Below are 26684 nucleotides of genomic sequence, written 5' to 3'. Positions count from 1 at the left end.
GCGTACAGATCTTTTACATCTTTGGTTAGATTTATTCCTAGGTATTTTATGCTTCTTGGTGCAATTGTGAATGGGATCAGTTTCTTTATTTGTCTTTCTGTTGCTTCATTGTTAGTGTATAAGAATGCAACTGATTTCTGTACATTGATTTTGTACCCTGCAACTTTGCTGAATTCATGTATCAGTTCTAGCAGACTTGGTGGAGTCTATCAGATTTTCCATGTATAATATCATGTCATCTGCAAAAAGTGAAAGCTTGACTTCATCTTTGCCAATTTCGATGCCTTTGATTTCCTTTTGTTATCTGATTGCTGATGCTAGAACTTCCAACACTATGTTAAACAACAGCGGTGAGAGTGGACATCCCTGTCGTGTTCCTGATCTCAGGGAAAAAGCTCTCAGTTTTTCCCCATTGAGGATGATGTTAGCTGTGGGCTTTTCATAAATGGATTTTATGACGTCTAAGTATGTTCCTTCTATCCCAACTTTCTCGAGGGTTTTTATTAAGAAAGGGTGCTGGATTTTGTCAAAGGCCTTTTCTGCATCGATTGACAGGATCATATGGTTCTTATCTTTTCTTTTATTAATGTGATGTATCACGTTGATTGATTTGGGAATGTTGAACCAGCCCTGCAGCCCAGGAATGAATCCCACTTGATCATGGTGAATAATTCTTTTTATATGCTGTTGAATTCGATTTGCTAGTATCTTATTGAGAATTTTTGCATCCATATTCATCAGGGATATTGACCTGTAGTTCTCTTTTTTTTACTGGGTCTCTGTCTGGTTTAGGAATCAAAGTAATACTGGCTTCATAGAATGAGTCTGGAAGTTTTCCTTCCCTTTCTATTTCTTGGAATAGCTTGAGAAGGATAGGTATTATCTCTGCTTTAAACGTCTGGTAGAACTCCCCTGGCAAGCCATCTGGTCCTGGACTCTTATTTGTTGGGAGATTTTTGATAACCGATTCAATTTCTTCGCTGGTTATGGGTCTGTTCAAGCTTTCTATTTCCTCCTGATTGAGTTTTGGAAGCGTGTGGGTGTTTAGGAATTTGTCCATTTCTTCCAGGTTGTCCAATTTGTTGGCATATAATTTTTCATAGTATTCCCTGATAATTGTTTGTATCTCTGAGGGATTGGTTGTAATCATTCCATTTTCATTCATGATTTTATCTATTTGGGTCATCTCCCTTTTCTTTTTGAGAAGCCTGGCTAGAGGTTTGTCAATTTTGTTTATTTTTTCAAAAAACCAACTCTTGGTTTCATTGATCTGCTCTACTGTTTTTTTAGATTCTATATTGTTTATTTCTGCTCTGATCTGTATTATTTCTCTTCTGCTGGGTTTGGGCTGCCTTTGCTGTTCTGCTTCTATTTCCTTTAGGTGTGCTGTTAGATTTTGTATTTGGGATTTTTCTTGTTTCTTGAGATAGGCCTGGATTGCGATGTATTTTCCTCTCAGGACTGCCTTCGCTGCATCCCAAAGCATTTGGATTGTTGTATTTTCATTTTCGTTTGTTTCCATATATTTTTTAATTTCTTCTCTAATTGCCTGGTTGACCCACTCATTCTTTAGTAGGGTGTTCTTTAACCTCCATGCTTTTGGAGGTTTTCCAGACTTTTTCCTGTGGTTGATTTCAAGCTTCATAGCATTGTGGTCTGAAAGTATGCATGGTATAACTTCAATTCTTGTATACTTATGAAGGGCTGTTTTGTGACCCAGTATATGATCTGTCTTGGAGAATGTTCCATGTGCACTCGAGAAGAAAGTATATTCTGTTGCTTTGGGATGCAGAGTTCTAAATATATCTGTCACGTCCATCTGATCCAATGTGTCATTCAGGGCCCTTGTTTCTTTATTGACCATGTGTCTAGATGATCTATCCATTTCTGTAAGTGGGGTGTTAAAGTCCCCTGCAATGACCACATTCTTATCAATAAGGTTGCTTATGTTTGTGAGTAATTGTTTTATATATTTGAGGGCTCCTGTATTCGGTGCATAGACATTTATAATTGTTAGCTCTTCCTGATGGATAGACCCTGTGATTATTATATAATGCCCTTCTTCATCTCTTATTACAGCCTTTAATTTAAAGTCTAGTTTGTCTGATGTAAGTATGGCTACTCCAGCTTTCTTTTGGCTTCCAGTAGCATGATAAATAGTTCTCCATCCCCTTACTCTCAATCTAAAGGTGTCCTCAGATCTAAAATGAGTCTCTTGTAGACAGCAAATAGATGGGTCTTGTTTTTTTATCCATTCTGATACCCTATGTCTTTTGGTTGGCACATTTAATCCATTTACATTCAGTGTTATTATAGAAAGATACGAGTTTGGAGTCATTGTGATGCCTGTATGATTTATGCTTGTAGTGATGCCTCTGGTACTTTGTCTCACAGGATCCCCCTTAGGATCTCTTGTAGGGCTGGTTTCGTGGTGACAAATTCCTTCAGTTTTTGTTTGTTTGGGAAGACCTTTATCTCTCCTTCTATTCTAAATGACAGACTTGCTGGATAAAGGATTCTCGGCTGCATATTTTTCCTGTTCAGCACATTAAAGATCTCGTGCCAATCCTTTCTGGCCTGTCAAGTTTCAAAAGAGAGATCAGTCACGAGTCTTATAGGTCTCCCTTTATAAGTTAGGGCACGTTTACCCCTTGCTGCTTTCAGAATTTTCTCTTTATCCTTGTATTTTGCCAGTTTCACTATGATATGTCGTGCAGAAGATCGATTCAAGTTACGTCTGAAGGGAGTTCTCTGTGCCTCTTGGATTTCAATGCCTTTTTCCTTCCCCAGTTCAGGGAAGTTCTCAGCTATAATTTCTTCAAGTACCCCTTCAGCACCTTTCCCTCTCTCTTCCTCCTCTGGGATACCAATTATGCGTAGATTATTTCTTTTTAGTGTATCACTTAGTTCTCTAATTTTCCCCTCATACTCCTGGATTTTTTTATCTCTCTTTCTCTCAGCTTCCTCTTTTTCCATAACTTTATCTTCTAGTTCACCTATTCTCTCCTCTGCCTCTTCAATCCGAGCCGTCGTCGTTTCCATTTTGTTTTGCATTTCGTTTAAAGCGTTTTTCAGCTCCTCGTGACTGTTCCTTAGTCCCTTGATCTCTGTAGCAAGAGATTCTCTGCTGTCCTCTATACTGTTTTCAAGCCCAGCGATTAATTTTATGACTATTATTCTAAATACACTTTCTGTTATATTATTTAAATCCTTTTTGATCAGTTCATTAGCTGTTATTTCCTGGAGATTCTTCTGAGGGGAATTCTTCCGTTTGGTCATTTGGGATAGTCCCTGGAGTGGTGAGGACCTGCAGGGCACTTCCCATGTGCTGTGGTGTATAACTGGAGTTGGTGGGCGGGGCCGCAGTCCGCCCTGATGTCTGCCCCCAGCCCACCGCTGGGGCCACAGTCAGACTGGTGTGTGCCTTCTCGTCCCCTCTCCTAGGGGCGGGATTCACTGTGCGGTGGTGTGGCCCGTCTGGGCGACTTGCACACTGCCAGGCTTGTGGTGCTGGGGATCTGGCGTATTAGCTGGGGTGGGTAGGCAAGGTGCACGGGGGCAGGAGGGGCAGGCTTAGCTCGCTTCTCCTTAGGTGATCCACTTCAGGAGGGGCTGTGTGGCAGCGGGAGGGAGTCAGACCCGCTGCCAGAGGGTTGGCTCCGCAGAAGCACAGTGTTGGGTGTTTGCGGGGAGCAAGCAAGTTCCCTGGCAGGACCTGGTTCCCTTTGGGATTTTGGCTAGGGGATGGGCAAGAGAGATGGCGCTGGCGAGTGCCTTTGTTCCCCGCCAAACAGAGCTCTGTCATCCGGGGGCTCAGCAACTCTCCCTCCCTTTGTCCTCCAGCCTTCCTGCTTTCCGAGCAGAGCTGTTAACTTATGACCTCCCAGACGCTAAGTCGCGCTTGCTGTCGGAACACACTCCATTCGGCCCCTCCACTTTTGCCAGCCAGGCTCGGGGCTCTGCTTGGCCGGCGGGCTGCCCCTACGCCCGGGCTCCCTCCCTCCAGTCCGTGGAGCGTGCACCGCCTCGCGGCCCTTCCTACCCTCTTCCGTGGGCCTCTCGTCTGCGCTTGGCTCCGGAGACTCCTTTCTGCTAATCCTCTGGCGGTTTTCTGGGTTATTTAGGCAGGTGTAGGTAGAATCTAAGTGATTCTACCTCGGTGAGCCCAGCGTCCTCCCACGCCGCCATCTTCCTTATTCTCCTGAAGTCTGACATTTAACCAACTGAGCCACCCAGGTGCCTCCTCCCTTACTTTACATTGATTGCTTTGCTGTTCAGATGTTGACTGTCACCTTTTCAACCCCTAATTTATGCATACACCCAGCATCGGTACTCAGCCCGTGCTCTTTACCTGGAACATTGAAGTCGATGCACATTCAAGGGTCATTCCTCCACACATAGGCTGTAAGTGTCCTTCCCACCCTCACAAGAACTTTGTATTTCGCTCTCTACTATCCTGCATCTTTTCTTCCTTCGCTCTTCGATATGAACCTCTCTTGCTCTAGTGACCCTCCACTTGAGGGAAGACTTTCCTTGACCTCAGGCTTACCCTTAGAGGTACCCCAATCTTTTTCTTCTTTCTTCCCAGCCGAAGTGCTTTGAAGATGTGGAAGACGTGCCTCTGCACGTTCTACCACTTCCCAGTGTGCTTCAGTGTGTGTGGGGGCTCTGCCCCCTCCACTGACATTGTATAATGTGGATGAGTTCAGTGGGCACTTTGAATTCCCCATCTTTGTATCTGAACTGCAGTGTTTTTCCTCCTGAGACCTATTTTTTCCCCTCTTGTCACCCCAAATAGCCCCTCTTGTCACCCCAAATAGTCTACTGATTTTTTTCCTGCTTCCATGCGAACTTATTTCAACTATTGTCTTAGGGACTCCTTTTTCTACTTCCCTTTTATATTTAAAGTTTTATTTTTATTTTTATTTTTATTTTTGTTTAATTTACATCCAAGTTAGTTAGCATGTAGTGCAATAATTTCAGGAGTAGATTCCAGTGATTTATCCCCTAATATAACATTCACTGCTCATCCCCAAAAGTGTCTTCCTTAATCCTCCTTACCCTTTTAGCCCATCCCCCACCCACAACCCCCCGCCCCCAGTGATCCTCAGTTTGTTCTCTCTATTTAAGAGTCTCTTATGTTTTGTCCCTCTCCTTGTGTTTGTATTATTTTTGCTTCCCTTGCTTTGTGTTCATCTGTTTTGTATCTTAAATTCCACATATGAGTGAAGTCATAGGATATTTGTCTTTCTTTGACTAATTTCACTTAGCATAATACACTCTGGTTCCATCCACGTTTTTACAAATGGAAAGATTTCCTTCTTTTTGATTTCCTAGTAATACTCTGTTGTGTGTGTGTGTGTGTGTGTGTGTGTGTATGTGTATATATATATATATACACATACACACACACCACATCTTCTTTATCCATTCATCTGTCGATGGATATTTGGACTCTTTCCATACTTTGGCTATTGTCAATAGTGCTGCTGTAAACCCTGGGGTGCATGTGCCCCTTTGAAACAGCACAGCTGTTTGGAAGGAATTTGGATAAATTCCTAGTAGTGCAATTGCTACGCCCTAGGTTAATTCTATTTTTAATTTTTTGAGGAACTTCCAAACTGTTTTCCAGAGTGGCTGCACCAGTTTGGATTCCCACCAGCTGTGCAAAAGGGTTCCTCTGTCTCCACATCCTTGCCATCATCTGTTGTTGCCTGAGTTGTTAATGTAGCCATTCCAAGTAGTGTGAGGTGGTATCTCATTGTGGCTTTAATTTGTATTTCCCTGATGATGAGTGGTGTTGAGCCTTTTTTCCTGTGTCTGTATGTCTTCTTTGGAAAAGTGTCTATTCATGTCTTTTGCCCATTTCTTCACTGGATTATTTGTTTTTGTTAAATGTTATGTTAAATGTGTTGTTAATGTGTGTTAAATGTGATGTTTTTTATAGATAGTTAAATGTGTTGTTAATGTGTGTTAAATGTGATGTTTTTTATAGATTTTGGATTACTAGCCCTTTATCTGAGATGTCATTTGCAAATGCCTTTTCCCATTCCGTTGGTTGCCTTTTAGTTTTGCTGTTATTTCCTTCACTGTGCGAAGCTCTTTATATTGATGAGGTCTTAGTAGTTCATTTTTGCTTTTCTTTCCCTTTCCTCCAGAGACGTGTTGAGTAAGAAGTTGCTGCGGCCGAAGTCAAAGAGGATTTTGCTTGCTTTCTCCTCTAGGATTTTGATGGCTTCCTGTCTTATGTTTAGATCTTTCATCCATTTTGAGTTTCATTTTGTATATCATATAAGAAAATGGTCCAGGTTCAGTTTTCTGTATGACGCTGTCCAGTTTCCCAACACCCTTTGCTGAAGAGACTTTTTCCACTGAATATTCTTTCCTGCTTTGTTAAGGGTTAGTTGGCCATATATTTGTGGGTCCATTTTTGTGTTGTCTATTCTGTTCCACTGATCTGAGTGTCTGTTTTTGTGCCAGTACCATACTGTCTTGATGAATACAGCTTGAAGTCTGGGATTGTGATGCCTCCAGCTTTGGTTTTCTTTTTCAGGATTGCTTTGGCTATTTGGGGTCTTTTCTGGTTCCATACAAATTCTATAATTGTTTGTTCTAGCTGTGTGAAGAATGCCGGTGTTACTTTCTTTTTGCTTTTTTTTTTTTTTTTAATTTACATCCAAATTAGTTAGTGTATAGTGCAACAATGATTTCAGGAGTAGATTCCTTAGTACCCCTTACACATTTAGCCCCTCCCCCCTCCCACAACCCCTCCAGTAACCCTCAGTTTGTTCTGCATATTTGAGAGTCTCTCTGTTTTGTCCCCCTCCCTGTTTTTATATTATTTTTGTTTCCCTTCCGTTATGTTCATCTGGTGTTACTTTGATAGGGATTGCATTGAATATGTAGATTGCTTTGGTTAGTTTAACAATATTTGTTCTTCCAATCCATGAGCATGGAATGCTTTTCCATTTTTTTTTTTTTTTTTTGTCTTCTTTAATGTCTTTCATAAGCCTTCTATAGTTTTCAGGGTACAGATTTTTCATCTCTTTGGTTAGGTTTATTCCTAGGTATTTTATGGGTTTTCGTGCAATTGTAAATGGGATCGATTCCTTGATTTCTCTTTCTGTTGCGTCATTATTGGTGTATAGAAATGCAACTGATTTCTGTGCATTGATTTTATGTCCTGCAACTTTGCTGAATTCATGGACCAGTTCTAGCAGTTTTTTGGTGGAATCTTCTGGGTTTTCCATATAGAGTATAATTTCATCTGTGAAGACTGAAAATTTGACCTCCTCCTGGCTGATTTGGATGCCTGATATTCCTTTGTGTTGTCTGATTGCTGAGGCTAAGACTTCTAATACTATGTTGAATAACAATGGTGAGAGTGGACATCCCTGTCATATTCCTGACATTAGGGGTAAAGCTCTCAGTTTTTCTACGTTCTTTTGAGGATGATATTAGCAGGGAGGGGGTCTTTCATATATGACTTTTATGATCTTGAGGTATAATCCTTCTGTCCCTATTTTCTTGAGTGTTTTATTAACAAAGGATGCTGTATTTTGTCAAATGCTTTCTTTGCATCTATTGAGAAGATCGTGTGGTTCTTGTCCTTTCTTTTATTGATGTGATGTATCACGTTGATTGGTTTGCTGATGTTGAACCAGCCCTGCATCCCAGGTACAAATCCCACTTAATCATGGTGAATAATTCTTTTAATGTATTGTTAGATGTGGTTGGCTAGTATCTTGTTGAGGATTTTTGCATCCATGTTCATCAGGGAAATTGGTCTATAGTACTCCTTTTTAGTGGGGTCTTTATCTGGGTTTGGAATCATTACATGCAAGGTTTTAAACCAAATTTCTATGCTGAAGCCTTCTTCTTCTTCTTCTTTTTTTTTTTTAACCTTTAGCCAAGATATTTTTTGAGTCTCACACTTTGAATGTTATGAAAACTCGCCCTCCCTTGAGCTCTACGCTTCCCTGGTCTTTTCCCCAAGTACCTCTGAACCTATCACTCCTGCTACCCTCCACCATCCTGATGCCCATGTCAGACACCTGCATGGCATTTAGGGCACTATTGCCTTCCTCAGCTATCACCCACTTCACCATCATATCCTGTGGATTCTTCCTCCAAAATAGATCTGTACCCCCTCCTGTTCTGACCGTCTCCAAATCAAGAGCCCCTTATTATGTTCAGCTAGGTTACTATGATAGCCTTCTAATAATTTTCCCTCCTTTAAATATTGCTCACCTTAAATCTGTTTACCAAACAGCGGCTCAGATGATCTCTTAAAATTTTACATTAAATTGTTTTGTTTGTGGCTTAAAATCTGTGACTTACCATTTGACAGAAAAGCGAATCCCAATTCTTCAGCATTTCTGTTAGTCCCTGAATGATATAGCCCTGCTTCCCTCTCTGAACTCCTTTTATGTCATTGTCCTCAGTCATATGTGAGTGAGCTAAACTCTCCTCCTTTATATTTCTCTGAAAGTCTTCTCCCTGCCCCTAACATCATAGCCCTTTACATTGTTGTTCTTTTTGCCTTCCTCCATAGTCTTAAATGAAACATTTCTCTAGAATCACAGGAAATGTCATTTCTCACAGGAATTTCCCCCTGACTGCTCACAGTACAAACTAGAACCCACTCATGATATTGTCTCCGAGGGACTAATACTATATTGCTTTACAGAATGAATCATAATATATTGTAATATAGTAAGAGGCTCTATAAGAATAGTTAAAATCCCCCAGACTCTGTGTCACAGTGCTAATCTAATCCTGTCTCTTATTTGCTTTGTGACAATGGGCAAGTTATTTAACCTCCCAGTACCTAAGTTTCCTCATGAATAGTAATAATACATAACTTGTAGGATATTTGCAAAGAGAAAAAGATTAATATTTCTAGAATAAATGCAGCACAAGGCAGACATCATATATGTGCTTACATGTATGTATATGTTTGTGCATAATTTACTAAATGTCTGAAGGCATAAAACCATCACCTGCCATAATTTTTGACCTATGACAGGCTGATAGTAAACATTTGCTTATTGAATTAATGAAATGTGCAGTGCACCTTATAATTAAGCTTCAATGATTTCTAGAGGAAAAAAAGGAATGATGTTTTACATTTATAAAAGTACGTGATCAGTTACAAAGTTTATATTTTGGTTTGTGATCCACCTGTTAAAATTATTTAATTATATGTTTTTAAGAATATCTCCAGCATTTCATCTGGCCAGACCCCTACCTTCTAGAAAATATGTTTTTATTATTAACTTCATTTTGCAGATGTGACTCTAGGCCCCAAGAGCCCAAGTGGCTCATACAAATAGCAGAGTTGATCAATGGTAGGATGATCCCACTGACCTCAGTGCCCTGGATCTCACTGCATTACTTCTCTTGTTCTTATGTTCTTTTGGAAATGCCCAGTGAACTATGTGAACACGTTTTGTGGGGTTGGTGATACTACTTTGGTGATGATTGTTAGATTTTCACTTTTGGACAGGTATCAAAGTTTACATTCTCTCCTCCTGTAGCATCCTTGTGGTTCAGGGACTCATCACTTAGAGCAAGAGCAAAACCTGTCTTCCAGGACCTGCTTGCCCTTAGCCTTGCCTTCATGATTCCATGACATTCGGTATATAAGCTGTGGAGTGATGGTTCTGAAAGGCCACCCATTGTTCCTAATTCTTTCATATTACTTTCCTCCATTAAACCTGGTAGAAAAACTGCTAATCCTCTATTCCTGTCGTTAAGTGTAATATTTTCCCGCCTAGCTTTTCCTTATGAGAGGCAAGCAAATGGTTAGTTTCTCCTTGAACCTGCTCCATATCATTTCTGGATTCTGAATACATTTCATTGTTTGTTGTTGTTGGGTTTTTTTCCTCCCTCTAAATGCTCGGATATTTGAGAGCTGAAAGGGATCTTACATAATTAAAGTCCCAAATTCATGATCAGAGAAGCTAAGCTTCATGAAGGTGAGTGACAGGCTCAGGGTTACAGTAGGAGGGAGGCTTAGATGAAAATTGCTATTTGATCCTCAGTGTACTTCAGTTACCAGTTTACTCATTTTCCTTTATGAAAGAAAAAGCACAACAGGATTGGGACATAGAAGTCACAAATGCAACTAAAATTGTGTGATTGATTTTCATGTTCATTTGTGTATTTACTTTTGTGTCTTTCACAGTTTAACAGCAATGCCCAGGATGTGAGCTGTTTTCAGCACCTTGTCCAAGCCAACGTAAGAAATAAGAAAGTGTTGAAAGATGCAGTGAATAACATCACAGCAAAAGGAATCACAGACTATAAGAAAGGCTTTAGTTTTGCTTTCGAACAGCTGCTTAATGTAAGTATCCATACCATCCCCTTTTCTCTTTTATTACTGAATCATAGCATATGAATTTCAGTAGGCTGGTAGTTACTACTACCAGTAACTATCAGTTACATAACTGTTGTTTTTCTTTTATTTAAAAAGCAGATGTGTCCAGGCAGTAGAAATCTTTGAACTACTTTTATTTTTAAATCCCGAACTCAAAGGCATACACCGTGTAGACATTCTTTTCCTTTTAGATCTTCTCTTCCATCATCTCTTTGAACTCTCTTTCCAAAAGAAACATTCATACGGTAATTATTTAATTTTGCATAAGCACTTCAAACTTAGTTGGCATATTTAGAATATCATTTCTTTTTTCTTATTTCAGTTGCTGCCATATTTATGTGGAAACTTGTGTTTTTCAGTCATCCAGTGGTTGGTAGAAATGTTTTAGTTTCAAACATCTATTTGGTTCTTAAAGTTGTTACTTAATGTCCACAAAGGTCCAAATGGCAGACATTAAGGGGAATAGGATATAAGTCCCAGAGCAGGAATTTCTTCCTCAGTGAAGATCTCTCCCTCACCAGATCACCCATCCACGTCTCCAGGTAGACTCTCAGACTACGGCATGCTTGCTGCCTGCCCCATACCATAGCACATACCTCACGCTGTGGACTAGTGTTTTCAAGTGGCCATGTTGTCTGTCATTTTGAGCTCTTCTAGAGCAGGAGTCATCATTCAGGTTTTTATCTCTCATGAGGCACTATTATCACAATGGTTGAGAGTGTGAACCTAACCTTTCTATACCTTGGTTTCCTCACTTACACCATGGCATGTACAGCAGAGAGGGCCGTAGACAGGATTGTCCACAGAACCCAACACATAGCAAACCTCATGTGAGTGTGGGTTGTTGCCTTGGTATTGGAGTCATGGTCATTATTACTATAGTTAATGACTAGCACGTGTCTGGTACAGAGTCAGCTCATCATTCAAACCATATTTGCTGAGTCACCGAATAGGCCTTTAAATGCAGTCTTGTCTGCAAGTCGGACTTGGTTGTTCCCTAAGTAAGGCTTCTAAAATAGTTTTCAAGATGTCTGATTGGTTGCCTCATTCATTTGTTCATTCAGCCAATATTTACTGTGTGCCTCACAATTTCCTGTCACATTACTATTGCTAGAATAGCAGAAGTAAACAAGGCTGTCTGATCTCAAGAAGGTCCAGCATGACATGGTAAATCATCATTCCTAGTACAATGCGTTAGTGCTGTTATAGGGCATTCACAGTGTATTTATTTGAACATTACTGAGGCGGAGTTCGACTTACCCAAAGGAGGTCAGGAAAGTGGGGCATTTCCTTGAAAACAGGATTTTGAAGAATGAGTAGAATTTAGGTAGGTACACGAGAGAGGGAAAATCACTTCAGAGAAAAAGAACAACATGGTCAAAGCCACAGTCGTATAAGACAGCATGGCACATTGGAAAAATGGCAGGTGGTTTGGCATGGCTGGGACATAGCAATGCGGGAGCTGCAAGGGAAATAAAAAGGCCATGGGGTATCAGTTAATGAGGTGTTTAGGAGCAAATGAAAAGTTTATAATATGAGAATGACATGGTCTAACGAGTGCTCTAAGTTTAGCTGTTATAGAAATCCTGGTGTTGGAGTAAAGGCAAAAAAAAATGTTAAGGAGGATGATGTGGTGATAATCAGATAGTTCTCTGGACTAGAATGCTAGGTGGCCGGTAACATAGGAATCTAAGTAGAGGTATGTGAGGGTAGTAATAGCTCCATTTCAGACATATCGAGTTTGCGGTGGTGATATTTATTAGATAGCATTAGATCAGCAAGTAAGGAGACAGAAAAGCCAAGTAGTTCAGTGTTGTAGTTCCCAGGGGAGTTACATTTGGTAAAATGCATATGCTTATGAAATGATGTATGTTGGCTCATAGAAGGATGAAAACTCAGAACTTTGAAATTCAAATGTAATTGACCATTAGATTAAGATGTATTCTTTCTGTAGTAAAGAAATACAGGTTTGTGGAGTTTTTTCAAAGAAGTTCTTTTTCTTTTGAGTCAACCAAGTTGGTGGCATCTTAATTGCTCTTCTTGGTATTGTTAATTTGCCTCACTTCGTTCCCTCCTATTCAGGTTTCAGTTGTGAAATGATAAGGAGTCTCAAGCCTAATGTACTATTTCAGAGCCAGTCTCAGTAGAGAGGCCACATTAACTCCCAGATTCATTACTAGTTGCTGATAAAATATGATTTAACTCCTATTGGCCTCTCGTACTGCCTCTACAATTGTAAATTGTTTTTAATCTGTTCTCAGTTATTCCTGAAGCCAGTCTCATCTGGTCTGCTTTCCACGTGTCCCTTACGTATTACAGTTCTTCATTTTAAAGTAATTTTCCCACATGTCATGCCTTGCCTTATTCAGAGTTGAAGGGTATTTTGTTACCTCTTCCAAATACTTCTAGTCGTCTTACTGCACAATGTCACTCTCTGTTTTTTGTTTGTCATTGCAAGGTCTATTATTAAGATCCCTAAAGCAAGTATCAAATAGAATTAAACGTATCATTTATCCCACAGTACGCCTTAAATTAAGATTTGAATTAGTCCTCGGTTGCATTTCAGAAAATATTACAAATATACGGAGATGCATTTTTCAAAAAAAAAAAAAGTATAAGTATGATAGATTCTGGGCTGTATACTGGCCACACAGAATACAAGGATAAGCAAGAAGATACATAATATAATTTGTTATGAAATAACAAAATAAGTTACCAACTGTACTGTCATTTTATTGAAATAGTGGAGTTCTTTCCTTTTCTTAATTTGTTACAAATCGGTAACATATAATTGTTATGATTGCGTGATTCTTTAGATAGTTGCACTTCCTTTGACTAGTTGCTGACTTTGCTGGACCACGTGTCTACTAAGGAGGCTCCTCCTGGGGAAAAATCTTGTTGAAAGCAAAACATTTCTTCATTCTGCCTTTTTTGTATGTCCTAATATCTCTCTCTCTTGGGAAACATTACTATTCTAATTACACAAATGATCAGCACGACCCAATGTCCTTACCCACCCTCGTATTTGTGTTGAGTAATAACAATACCAACATTACTTCCAAAATTGAAAAAAAGTCCTAAGGAAGAATCTTGAATCACTTTATGAAACAGTCTTTTAGGTACGTGTTATTTTGCCCATCTCATATATGTAGATAAAATGAAATCATCAAATAAATTAATTCTAGTTAAGGGATTTTCATCACCTTTCACAAAAGCATTTTGATGATAAAATATGAAACTTTTTGATAAGTCCAATTTTCAGATGGCTTTCTTTAAAGAACTATGCTTGAATATGACAAATTATATTAGTCAGTATTTGAGTTTTCATAATACTTGGTTTAAAGCTTTAACTGCCAGTGTTCTAATGGCCTAGTCAATGGGATGCCATTATATGAAATGGGATCTTTTCATCAGTAGAGCATAATATTATCTTGATTAACTTTTACAACAGGAAATGAGATTTATCTTCTTTGAAAAGTGAGATATGGTTTTTTTTTTTTTTTTTTTTTTTTTTTTTTTTTTTTTTTAAGAAACCTAAATACTACAAGAGAATGAATGATTTCTTTCAAAAATAGTAATCATTTTAAGGCCAGGGCTGTGATGGCCTTTATGTTACCCAAAGTCTCATGTGGCTGTTGAGACTTGAAATGCGGCTGGTTTGAATTGAAATGCATTATAAACATAAAATACACACCAGAATTTGAAGAGTTACTGTGAAAGAAAAAAAAAATGTATATTATCTCAATAATTTCCATATGGATTACATGTTCAATTGATAATATTTTGGGGGTGACTAGGTTAAATAAAATATATTAGTAGAATTAATTTCAGATATTTTTCAGACATTCTTTAGTGTGGCTTTTAAAATTTTTAAATGACAAATTTGGCTTGCATTATACCTCCATTCAGCAGTACTGAGCTGGAGGCTTGACATTTTCAGAGAAGCTGAGCGTTCGTAAAGTAGTGAAATCTTTTATTCTCAACACTTGTGCAAACACATTTCACAACAGTAGGAGCTTGAGATGATGATTTCAGACCTCAGAGAGCTCCAGCTTTCTAAATTAGTTCTTCATCTTAGTGGCCCTTTGGTGCTAATCACTGTTTTCCTCTGTCTGACTCTTTGGGGACCTGAAGGTTTAAGGGAGGATTTATCTTTGGAATTGAGTCTTTCAGGATTCGAATATGTGTGGCAGATTGAGAGAGGATAGGAGGATATTCTGGGATTAGGTATCAGCCTTTACAAAGATACAAAAGAGTGCTGGGTGTTAGGGATCAACTAGAAGTTTGCAGTTTTGGGCGGTAAAGTGAATAAAATACGGTGAAGGAAGAGGACAGGGAGCAAAAATGTTTGTCAGTGGATTGAAAATACATGTGGAAGGGTATGCACATTTTTCATTAATACCACTTATATGTTTCTGGTACAATTACAGAGGCATAAAACTGACATAACCATTCATTTAAAATCCATTTATTAATCAACCACTGAGAGGTTATTACATGCCAGGCTCTTCACGATCAGACAAGACAAAACTTCATGCCCTTACAGCACTTAACATTCAATCATGGGAAGCCAACAAAATGCAAACAAATAAAATACATACTCTATACATAAAACAATGTAAAATGCTATGAAGAAAAATACAACCTGGTAGAAAGAGTACAATTTAAAGCCATTTTCAGCAAATTCTTCACTGATAGGTGACACTTGATCAAAGACCGAAAGGAAGTGAGACCCATGGATATCTGGGGGGTGAGGAGAGTCCCTTGTAGAGATGGGTCTGGCCTGACCCGAGAACTGGTTCTTTAGAGTATACTTACTGAACAGATACTATACCCTTCCTTGCAGTCTGTTCGTGCTCTTTCCTTATTGCTTCATATTCCTTACCTTTTTGTGTGTGAATGATACACATTTTTTAAATTTTATTTACAGTATAATGTTTCTAGAGCCAATTGCAATAAGATTATCATGTTGTTCACGGATGGAGGAGAAGAGAGAGCCCAGGAGATATTTGCCAAATACAACAAAGATAAAAAAGTGAGTGATTTTCTAGTATTTTCTTTCATTTTGGTATCAATGTACGTGGTTTTTAAAGAGATGTGAGGGAGGGTCACTAAGAGGGGAAATGAGCATGCTGATTATAAAGTCATACGGATCATGGATTATAAACCACTGACACAGTTACAGAATTATTCAGCATAATACTTTTTATGTGATCCTTAATTACCTTCTATCTAATTTATTAATAAAATAATTTGGACCTATAAAATCCTATCTGTTTCTTATGTATAAATTCTGTATGAGAAAATGTTATAGGAAGAGAGTAACCAGAAGAGAATGGAAAAATAGGAACAGTTTAAGCTTTTCTAGGAAAACTTTGTGATCATTTAATTATTATAGTAATACTAAAACTTCCTACATATGTCTAAAAATTATCTTCATAGACGTTGTTCTGTAGATTTCCAAATGAAGCAATTTATAACAGCAAAAATTGCACCCTTATTTGAAAATCATTTTTATTTTGTCAACTTTCAAAGTAAAACAGCCAGGGGCGCCTGGGTGGCTCAGTTGGTTGAGTGTCTGACCAGCTCAGATCATGATCTTGCGGTCTGTGAGTTCAAGCACCGTGTCGGGCTCTGTGCAGACAGCTCAGAGCCTGGAGCCTACTTCCAATTCTGTGTCTCCCTCTCTCTCTCTGCCCCTCCCCCACTCATGCTCTGTCTCTCTCTGTCAAAAATAAATAAACATTAAAAAAAAAAAAAAGTAAAACAGCCAGTTATTTTATCAGCAAAATGGGTTTATTCAGGAATAGCAGAAGAATTCCAGCTCAGGACATGTAAGCTATGGCAAGCGGTAGGCAAGTATCCATATCAAAGAAGAGGAACTCTGCAGGAAAAAAAAAGAGAGAGTTGCAAACCACTGCTTGAGCCAAAACCCACTGGAGGAAAGCCAGCGTTCAGGGTGGTGATGGTTTCTCCTTGGCTGAGTTGAGATATTTTGTTATTGGCTGAGCTCATTCCTGGGCAAAGAGAAATTCTTTCTCCTGCTGGAGTGGGAAAGTAGGCTGTTTTTGTTGCAAATGCAAAGTACTTCTTCTTATTGGGATCTGCACCTGATGAGGGGTGTTAGGGCCTGAGACCTCCCCCTTCCCCTTCTGGCTTCCCAACACCATTTTTGAGGAAGTTTCCTTTATTCAGTTTTACACACTCAATAGAATATATTAGACAAATTCTTTAATATGCATAATATTTTTAAAGTATGCTATTTCCATAAGGAATGAGGAATGTGAAGACAGGAATTTTGAGGTTGTAATATATTTGTTTCAGTGATTATGTAACTGCAGAAAAAAGTATTGTTGGGAGACCTATTTCGAACGTTCATCCATGTACCTAAACCTGCTGATACTGCAGAGGATATCAACTGTAACTAACTATCTTTCTAGCAATCCTACCATCAGCTTATTTCAACTTTCTGACTGACTCTTCACATTTGATAAGAGAATGATTCTTAATTCGGTTTTCTAAAATGCTAAGGATCCATTAGGAACGTAATGATAAATCATAAGCTGTTTCTTGTGTTTCAAGAATTCCAACAGATATTACACATTGATCCAGAAGAACTCTCTATTGAAGAAAATGCCAATTCGCTTTGGTTTTAGTTGCTGTTTTCACCATTTGGAGACGTGTAGTTCATCATGAGCTCTAGTAGATTGTTTTATATGTATTTTAGGAATTAAAAGGAGAGAGGGAAAAGATGAATTCATATATTTAGATAGTTTTGCAGACACATTACTGTGAATAATTGGGTACAGTATTGACGAAATTTTTTAGAATACTTTGAATACTCCTAGGTGCTTTTTAGCCTATATGTGATTGCACTATGATCGAAGAATTGAAAACATACACACACATAAAACATCAAATTCACTACAAATCTTTTTAATACTCAACTCTTTGAATACTTACATATACTGTAATTATGTTATGACATAAGTTTCATCCATAGGTTGAGGTTTTTTTCTCTTCTTTTCCGAAGGACCTAGTGATTTTAATTGTATAGAGAAACCATTTCTTTTGAAAAAGTTAATAAATTGAACCATTGACCGAATACTTTCAGATGATAACTTGATGTTATAAATAGTTCTTTCCAAAAAAGTATCAGAATGAAAAGAAATGGGAAGATCCAGGTGCATTAATCTAAGATATAATGTATATTTAATTACCTTACTTACTACTCATTTTTCAAAATTCAGGGCAATCATCACCCCCTAGAGGATGTCCCTGACACCCCCCTCCCCTTCAGGTTTGTTTGGATGCTTGTGCTCTGATCCCAAAGCACACTGTATGGGATCCTACATGTCCCTTACACTGTACTCTCCCCATGGGAGCTCTCCTTGGTCCCCTCTCTGGATTACTAGATCCCACAAGACTGGGCCTGTGTTTTGTTTACCTCTGAACTCTAGGTATCCAGCAGCGAGTTCAGATTTGGAGATAGTTTTTAATGCATGACAGTAAATAAATTGAGACTATCTAACAAAAGTTGGAAGCAGGATTTCTATTATAGGAGAAATATGTAATTATGAAAATAACTTGGGGCAAGGAATTTTCAGCTTATTTAAATGTTCTAAATAATTCTAACATTACCATATTTTAAAGAACTCAAATAAAACAAATGTAATCAAAATTCAACTGTATCTCAAAATTCTAGTAGTTAATCTTACTTTTCATCATTTGGAAGTGACCTTTTGGCACCTTAAATTTAGTCAGAATTTTAAGAATATGATTTTACGATAGAAGTATATAAGTACAAGCCCCACCATTTATATCACTGTTTTTAAACGGATACAAGTTTAGATAAATCATCTTTTATTTTATTAATGTATCATCCAAACCTACCACCGGGAATCTCACTTACTTCTGGATATTTTTCTTCTTTTAAAATGGAAGGATTCTTGGGGCACCCTGGTGGCTCAGTCGGTTAAGCGACCGACTTCAACTCATGTCATGATCTCAGAATTGGTGAGTTCGAGCCCCATGTCTGGCTCTGTGCTGACAGCTCGGAGCTGGAGCCTGCTTCAGACTCTGTGTCTCCCTCTCCTCCTTGGGCTCTGTCTCTCTCTGTCTCTCAAAAATAAATAAACGTTAAAAAAAAATTAAAAATAAAATAAAATGGAAGAATTCTTAATGTGGCAATGTATTTTACATATTATGTCAGAATTTGTCACAGACAAATCTTGATTTTAAGGAGTATATATTTTAACAAATTTAAATTAATAAAAAATGTATAAAAAGAGAAGTAATTTTCATCTACATTTGTAATTTTTTTCTCCTTGAAAACTGTATTTGCATCCAGGATTAACACAATAACATGTCTTGAAGGCATAGCATAAATGTTTTTTTTTCCTTGTTTTAATACAAGAGGATTTATGTCATCAGGAAAGCAATAGTTTTTATCCTCTACTATCACAAATTGTTTAATTGAATAAATGAAGAATTTACTGGTTTAAAGCCATTTTTCCTTCTATGCATCCTAAAAAAGTCCAGTCTAAATATTAATATCTTGAAACACTGCTTCTCATCCCCTTCACCTTTTATAGGAACTAAACTTTTAAACAAAGCATTTTGTGACATAGTAAACCACATGATAAACGATTCATATCACATTCACTTTTGTGAAACTAATGAATCCAGTCTTATGCAACAGTCTCTCTGTTTGCTCACATACTGACTCCCGTGCTTTATGGACACACACTTTTCTTAAGGGCACACACTTGTATTAATGCCAAAGCAACTTTGAAAATTAATGCTTAGTTTCTGCAATATTTAATTGTTATTTTTACCTCACATAAACATTAAGATGTTCTTGGAATTAGATACTTGATTGTTTCTGTGATTCTAATTTCAGTGGCTGTAGCAAAGTTTTTGTGATAAGCACACTTATACATATATGCTTACCTACATACACAGATATATCCATACAAATTTATGCGTATTTAATTTTTTTTAATTTTTATTTATTTTTGAGACAGAAACAGAGCATGAGTGGAGAAGGGGTAAAGAGAGGGGGAGACACAGAATCCGAAGCAGGCTCCAGGCTCCGAGCTGTCAGCACAGAGCCCAATGCAGGGCCCGAACCCACCAAATGTGAGATCATGACCTGAGCCAAAGTCAGACGCTTAACCCACTGAGCCACCCAGGCGCCCCTATATCTATTTTTGAAAACATTTTAATGTTTATTTACTTCAGAGAGAGAGAGAGAGAGAGACAGAATCTGAAGCAGGTTCCAGGCTCCAAGCCTTCAGTACAGCTTGTGGGGCTTAAACTCACAAACCGTGAGATCATGACCTGAGCTGAAGCTGGATGCCTACTGACTGAGCCACCCAGGCACCCCTATATCTATTTTAAAATGGGCATCCCCTCTGTCCATTGTATCTCCAGTAACAAGAGACCATGTGTGCTACTTTGGCATGAGCTTTCTAATATAAAATTGTATGAATAAAAGCCAGCTGGTGGTTGAGAAGTAAACGAGGGGTGAGAAAAGAGAAATCTGAATATAAAACATTTTTTTCTAAAATATTTGCAAATATCACAGGGGAATTAAGACCATCAACTCAAGGTCATAGTTTAGATACACACACAGGTATGGGTGTGTGTGTGTGTATCTCCATACTTTGTTTTTAAAGATGGAAGAGCTAATTCATTATTCTGTGTTACAGGTTAATAAAGAGACATACAGGGAAAGCTTATAGATACAAAACAGAAAAATAATTGACAGAGATCCTTGAAAGAGGAGGGACAGATAGATGCAGATCATAGCTTCCTGAACTGAACAAGTAGTAATTACGTTTATGGCAAAATTGCTGTCTTGTCCTTCTTACGAACTCTACCTTGAAGTGTAATGGCTTCCCGCATTTTCTCATGTGGGAAAACTTTATTAAACAAAAAAAATCATCTGTTGGTATTTGCATGTTCCATATCAATTAACAGTGAATAGATGATAGCAGATGATCACTTTTAAGTCAGACCTTTGAGTGTATTTTTCTTTGGTCAAGACATCATTTTGTATAGTTAATTGCTTTTGCTAAGGGCATATGTGTGCATAGACTATGTATATATACCCACCAAAAGTAGTGTGTATATATATATATATATATACGCACTTCATATATGACTTCAAATGGCTGTGAATGAATTTGAGGACCCCTTTCTAACTTCTCCTTCTTATTCACAATTCCCTACCTCCCACCCACCCACCCACCCACCCACTCAGTCTGAGAGAGTCACAGCCCACAGATACTGATATGGAAGATAATTAATTGTCTACCTTTGTCATGGAAGGGTGTACATGACCCAGGATGTTCAGTGTTTTTGCCATAAGCAAAAATCCCATAAACATCTTTGCCACAAGGATTTTCTTTGCAATTATTTTCACCTCATAACTAAATGGCCGTAAGGCAATTTTGCCATAAGAGATAAAAAAAAATAATTGATTGGTAGTTTGGTTTGACAGTTCTGTTTTTTCAAACTGGTTGAAAGTTAGATTTCTTTCTCCTTCAATGCATTATTGTGTGTATTTCTGTATTATACTGTATAATTCTGTATAATTGTGATTATTCTATGTATTTCTGTATTACATAACTGTTAGCCCTCACAGTGGTATATACTGTGACACAGAGTTGTAAACCCACATTTCCTATAGAACTTTGGAATGTCTATCAGTGGATATGTGCCAGTATGCCAAGAAGAAACAACAGTGTAGAAGGCTTTCACAGCACACACAAAAAATGCAAACTGAGTGACAATTATGCATCCTAGTATTTGGAAACTGATACCTCTCTTAACAAAGGAAGAGATTTTAACAAACAAAGGAGGAAAAAAAAAGTATTATGCCGAGGGAAGAGACAAATGAACAAGCAAAAAAACCAAAACAAGTATAACACAATGAATCAATGACTTTGAAGACCAGTGTTTAGGTTAACCCACGAAATAAGAGCAGTGAATTTTGCAGTATCGCTCTGAATCCACATTATACGTTTGGAACGAATTCAAATATTTTGTATTACACAAAATAAATTCCTTTACATCTTGTTACTCATTTTCCATCTTTCGTTGTGTCTTTTTAAATGAATGACCCTCTTTTATATTTCATGATTTTATCTTTTACGGTGAAATTGCCTTAAAGCCAATATTTACACCGCAAAATGTTTGCAGTGAAATTGTTTGCAGTAAAGATGTTTATAGTGACAGGATCTAGAACCCTGTATTACCAATCCCATACCTGCATAATTGATATTTGTTACATAATCTATTACTCAGAATTTCCCTAGCCATGTTATTTTTCGAATGGCCAGTGTGCAAAAATAAAGTTTGATAGATGTAGTAAAATGCTTTCAGTACTCTTAAAAATTCTCTATTTGATTATAACTTTATTTTAAAAGACGTCCTTTAAAACAAAGTTCCCTTGTGTTTTCAAAAAATATCAAAATTACCAAGTCATAAAGTTGGATGAGCTTTAACAGAAAACTCTGAAACTACTCTTTGAATTCTGCTTCCCCACCCCCACCCCCACCCCAAGCCTCTTGCTTGGCATAAACGTGGCTGCTGAATGCTTCATTTACATTCATTTTTCACCCAGATGACATTAGAAATCATTCAGAGCAACCCAGGTAAGTGTGATGAGGTGCATCCGGAGAGCTGATGAATGAGGCTGCAGATATACAGCACAATTTAATGAGGCCAAAAGGTTTAAGAATTAGAACAAAACGTTTGGATTCTTTGGAAGTGTATTACTCTTGGGAATTAATCTACCTGATTATAGATAGGTACGGCTTTAAAACTGAGTCCATGTTAATCTCTTCACACAGCTGTTCCATATTAAAATGCATTCACGTTACGATCTTTACCTGCAGCAGTCCCGTTCCTTAGGGTTCACCCGTGTGTACGACACTTCCTTAAAAATGGTGCCAAAACTAAAATGAACTCTATCACAGAATCCAAACAAATGAATAAAGGAAAGTGAAACCAGACACAGAGTTGAAAGATAATTCCCAGGCCTAGCAAAATTAAAGATACTTGATTTTCTGTAGAATGGCAAAAAGATTGGTTAACAGTACACGCTTAAGATTGTCTAGCCAGTTAGAAAATAGTCCTCTGATGCCTAGCTTGCTTCTCAGAATTAATCAAAAAATGCAAAAGCATCAAAAATTTATAATGTGAAAATTTCAAAATAACCAGTAAATTGAATAAGAACAAATGGAAAATATGATGCATGGATTTCAAAATAAAGTGTCGCTAAAATTATAACGGTGTGACAGATGCATTGTTACTTTTTTTAGTTATTTAAAAAATGATTAGCAAAGTCTTTCCTATTTGTCAGATCCATAGTAGAAAGAAATAATCTGTAGCCCACTAAAATCTAAACCAAGTTACAATTATGGAATCTGGGTATGTGTTTTATATAGTAACAGTGAAAATTGTCAATTAATTTTTCAACAGATGGTAAGGAAAGTGATTTGTTGCCTTCTCTACTGTCTTTGCCTGCCTTTTCCATCGGGCAAGAATGAAGTCTTTGGAAGCAGTGTTTAAATATATGCGGCGCTCAGATTTGTAAAACATTATAATACCGGGTAACAAATGCACTGCTTCTAAAAAGCTTCATTTTAGACATTTTGCCACTTGCAGCAGTTACTAAGAGCTTTTCAGCTTTAGAATAGAAAATATGCCTTTGTTCAAAAAAACCCAAATGTGTTATTTATGCTGGAGTTACTGTAGAGTTGATAACAGGAATTACCAGTAACATTGGCCTCTCAGCAGAGAGATTATCCATGTCAAAGTCATGTTGTGTGTGTGTGTGTGTGTGTGTGTGTGTATGTCTTTCTGTCTTCCTCTCTGACAGATTTATTTACACTTGTTTCTCTTAGTATAAAATTAATGTTGATACTTTATTCCCTGAACTAAGGAAAATATTATCAGACACATTCTCTTCAGGTGTGAGTAATACTACTACCAAACATTTTACAGAATCCTTACTATCTAAAATCTAGTGAAAAGTGGAAGTTGAGTATTACATGAAGCACACAGTATATAAGAAGACATACAGAAAATGTAAAGAAAATACACTTGAATTAATCTCTGGATAGAATTGTATCACCGAGAATCAGGATGGCCTTTTGTTTGTGTTAAATCCATGGACCTAAAGAGGCACGCCCTTCTGCTTTTTCTGAAGCTGCTTTCTTCTCAGATTAAGCATTCCAGTTACCATAGATATCTGCTCAGTCTTCCTAGAGCATAGAGCATTCCCTTTCCCACATACCCCTTTATCATTCTGTGTTCAGCATCATCTTTCCTCTGTTTTCATTCTCTCAGGTTACCATTTTTGATTAATTATTTATCTGCTCTCTTATTTTGAACTTCCCTCTATGAAGGAACTTGTTCTAAAAAATAACACAGAACAACTTTAAAAAGAAAAACAGGGGTGGCCCAGGTGACTCAGTCTGTTGAGCGTCCGATTCTTAGTTTTGGCTCAGGTCATAATCCAACGCTTGTGGGATTGAGCCCCTTGTCAGGCTCTTCACTGGGCAGATTCTCTCTCAGATTCTCTTTCTCAGATTGAGATTCTCTCTCTGTGCCCTCTGTCCCTCCCTCCACTGTGTCTGTCTGTCTGTCTGTCTCTCTCTCAAATAAAATTAAAAAAAAAAAAAGAAAAGCAAAATGCAATAGTCCTGTAGGTTTTATATATATTATCTTAAAGAACCGAACAGATATTCCTGTCACATCTTACATGTGGATGCATAACATAGATACATGCCTTGGGATTATGTTGGTATTTTACCTTTATTGATGACAATTACAATAAATCATCTTAACATCACATTATGAGGTAAGCTTGAAGCTCTATGAATTAGGGGTTTTGTTGATTTGTAAATGTACTTTTGAATCCTTTGAGGGTAGCACAGTGCTTGATGCATAGTAGTTGCTAAATGTTTACTGATATGGCAGACATACCTGTAAATACACAATCTGCTCCTAAGGTAAACTATACAAAAATAAAAAATATGTAAGAACAATGCAATAACTTTGTTCTTCTTTTAAAAGATAATCATTTAGGGGCACCTAGGTGGCTCAGTCAGTTAAGAGGCCGACTCCTGATTTTGGCTCACGTAATGTTCTCACAGTTAGTGGGACCCAGCCTGCCATCTGGCTCTGCACTATTAGTGCAGAGACTGCTTGGGATTCTCTCTCTTCCCCTCTCTCTCTTCCCCTTCCTTGCTCATGCGCTCTCTCTCTCCCTCTCTCAAAGATAAGTAAAATAAACTTAAAGATTAAAAAAAATTAAAGATAATCATCTCATCAATATTTACTTCCATGTAATTCAAATATGGAGCAGAATTAATGTTCCACTCTTGCGTGTATCATCTTATAAGTAGGGAGGTTTAAGTTTATATAAAATATGATTGTATTGATGGCATCTTTCCATACACTCTAATAAGTCTGACACACAGTTTTTCATGAGTGTTCTCATTATCAGTGTCAATGAAGTATTTGGCCTTACCCAAGCATGTCTGAACTAAATCAGTCTATCACTTATTTTCCAACCTTCCAGCTGATGATAGTCTTGGCCAAGCTACAGATTGCTTGGAAATGCAGTGTACCCATCACTTATTCTTCCTTTATCATGAACTATAAATGTATGCACAGGGTAGGAGAACTAGAAATTGCTTCTTTATTACCTGATAACGTGAGGGTGATTCATTGTAATCATTCTTAATAATTTTTAAGTACCAACGTAATCCCAAGGCGTGTATCTATGTCATTATGCATGCAACATGGAGGACATGGGAGAGATAAATCCGCTTGGTTCTTTGAGCAGCCGACTTCGGCTCAGGTCACCATGTCACGGCTCGTGGGTTCAAGCCTCACGTCAGGCTCTGTGCTGACAGCTCGGAGCCTGGAGCCTGCTTCATATTCTGGGTCTCCCTCTCTCTCTCTCTGCCCTCTCCTGCTCACGCTGTCTCTCTCTGTCTCTCAAAAATAAATAAAATAAACATTAAAAAAATTTTAAAAAAAGATCACAACTGCAAAACCTATATGACGAATGCATTTTGTTTTCCTCTTTAAAGTGGTTTGATGTTATTTGCTTGCACAAATTCAACAGTCCTTGACTAAATTCTTGCCTTTGTCAGATGACTGGAACTTTCCTATACACATATCTCATGGACACAGTGGCATTTAGACAATATTGGCGTCTTGTCTTTAATTTATCGCTAAATGTAATAAAGCAAGCCAAAGTTGCTCCTCTAGAAAGGTGTCATTTTGAATGATTTTGAGTTCTTTTTGAGGCATGGAATGCTGTTGTGTTACTGATGGAAAACGTTGCCCATGAAATACTGATAATTTGACTCTAGAAGTTGTAATTCTCTTCATCATCATCATCCTCTTCGTTACCATAGTTCATATTGATTGATCTTATAATTTTCCATGTACCATAAGAGCTTTATATGTATCCTTTCATTTACAATGGGAATAATCATAGGATAAAAATATTTTTATTGCCATTACCGTCATCCCCATTTTGGAAATCCGAAAACCAAAATGTGAGAAGTTAAATAACTTGTTGAAAGTCATACAGCTACTAAGTGGCAGAGTTAAGAATTTAAATGATCTGTAATCCAAATTTCATAACGTCTCGCAGACTGCACGTAGCTGGTCATCTGTCTCTTTTTCCCGGGCCGCCTTGTGGCTGTGCCAATCATCATTTGCCCACCCAAGAGCCTTCTGTGTAGTCGGACTTGACCACTAAGGGACATGCTTTTCACAGCGTTAAGAGGTTAAGATGGATTAAACTAAGCCATCAAAACTCTGCAGGCTGCAAGTAGCTTTCAGATCATTGGGCTTTATAAAATAAATTAAGTGTGAAAGGTGAATTTGGACACTTTTATTTATTTCATAATGCTATAAAACTAGGGATGTGGGTTATTCGAAGGCTCCAGATTCTGGTACACTTGTGAATTATGGAAACTGCTGTAGAAATTTCTCCTAAAATATTCAGTCCAATCTAGTGTTTTTATAGGCTTAATGCCAAAAACTTTAGTACACACAGTAAATTAATAAAACCCATTTCTGACATCATTTTTCTAACATGTTTCGATAGCTGAAGTTTTTATTTTAGTTTTATTGGCCTCTTTTCTTCATAGTCTCATTTCCATTATTCCTTGGAGATTTGCCTATTGTAAATTAAACTTGAACTCTGGGTAACTGATAATTGTTGAGGTGACAGTTTCCAGTAACTGGGTTCTGCTGGGAAACA

At 37.8% G+C, this 26684-nt stretch overlaps 1 protein-coding gene across 9 annotated transcripts in view; it reads left to right on the top strand.

Moving 5' to 3' along the window:
* Positions 1-26684, top strand: part of CACNA2D1 (calcium voltage-gated channel auxiliary subunit alpha2delta 1) — a 499516-nt gene that overhangs the window by 397003 nt on the left and 75829 nt on the right. For all 9 annotated transcript variants that reach the window (XM_060632338.3, XM_078442515.2, XM_060632340.3 and 6 more), the window contains 2 exons: positions 10190-10348; positions 15312-15416. In XM_060632338.3, coding sequence (XP_060488321.1) covers positions 10190-10348; positions 15312-15416 — 264 coding nt within the window. The remainder of the gene's footprint in view (positions 1-10189; positions 10349-15311; positions 15417-26684) is intronic.

The sequence above is a fragment of the Panthera onca genome, chromosome A2 (assembly GCF_046562875.1).
Source record: "Panthera onca isolate mPanOnc1 chromosome A2, mPanOnc1 haplotype 2, whole genome shotgun sequence".
Taxonomy (NCBI): Eukaryota; Metazoa; Chordata; class Mammalia; order Carnivora; family Felidae; genus Panthera; species Panthera onca.
Note: the sequence above shows the minus strand (reverse complement) of the source record. Positions and strands in the feature narration are given on the sequence as shown.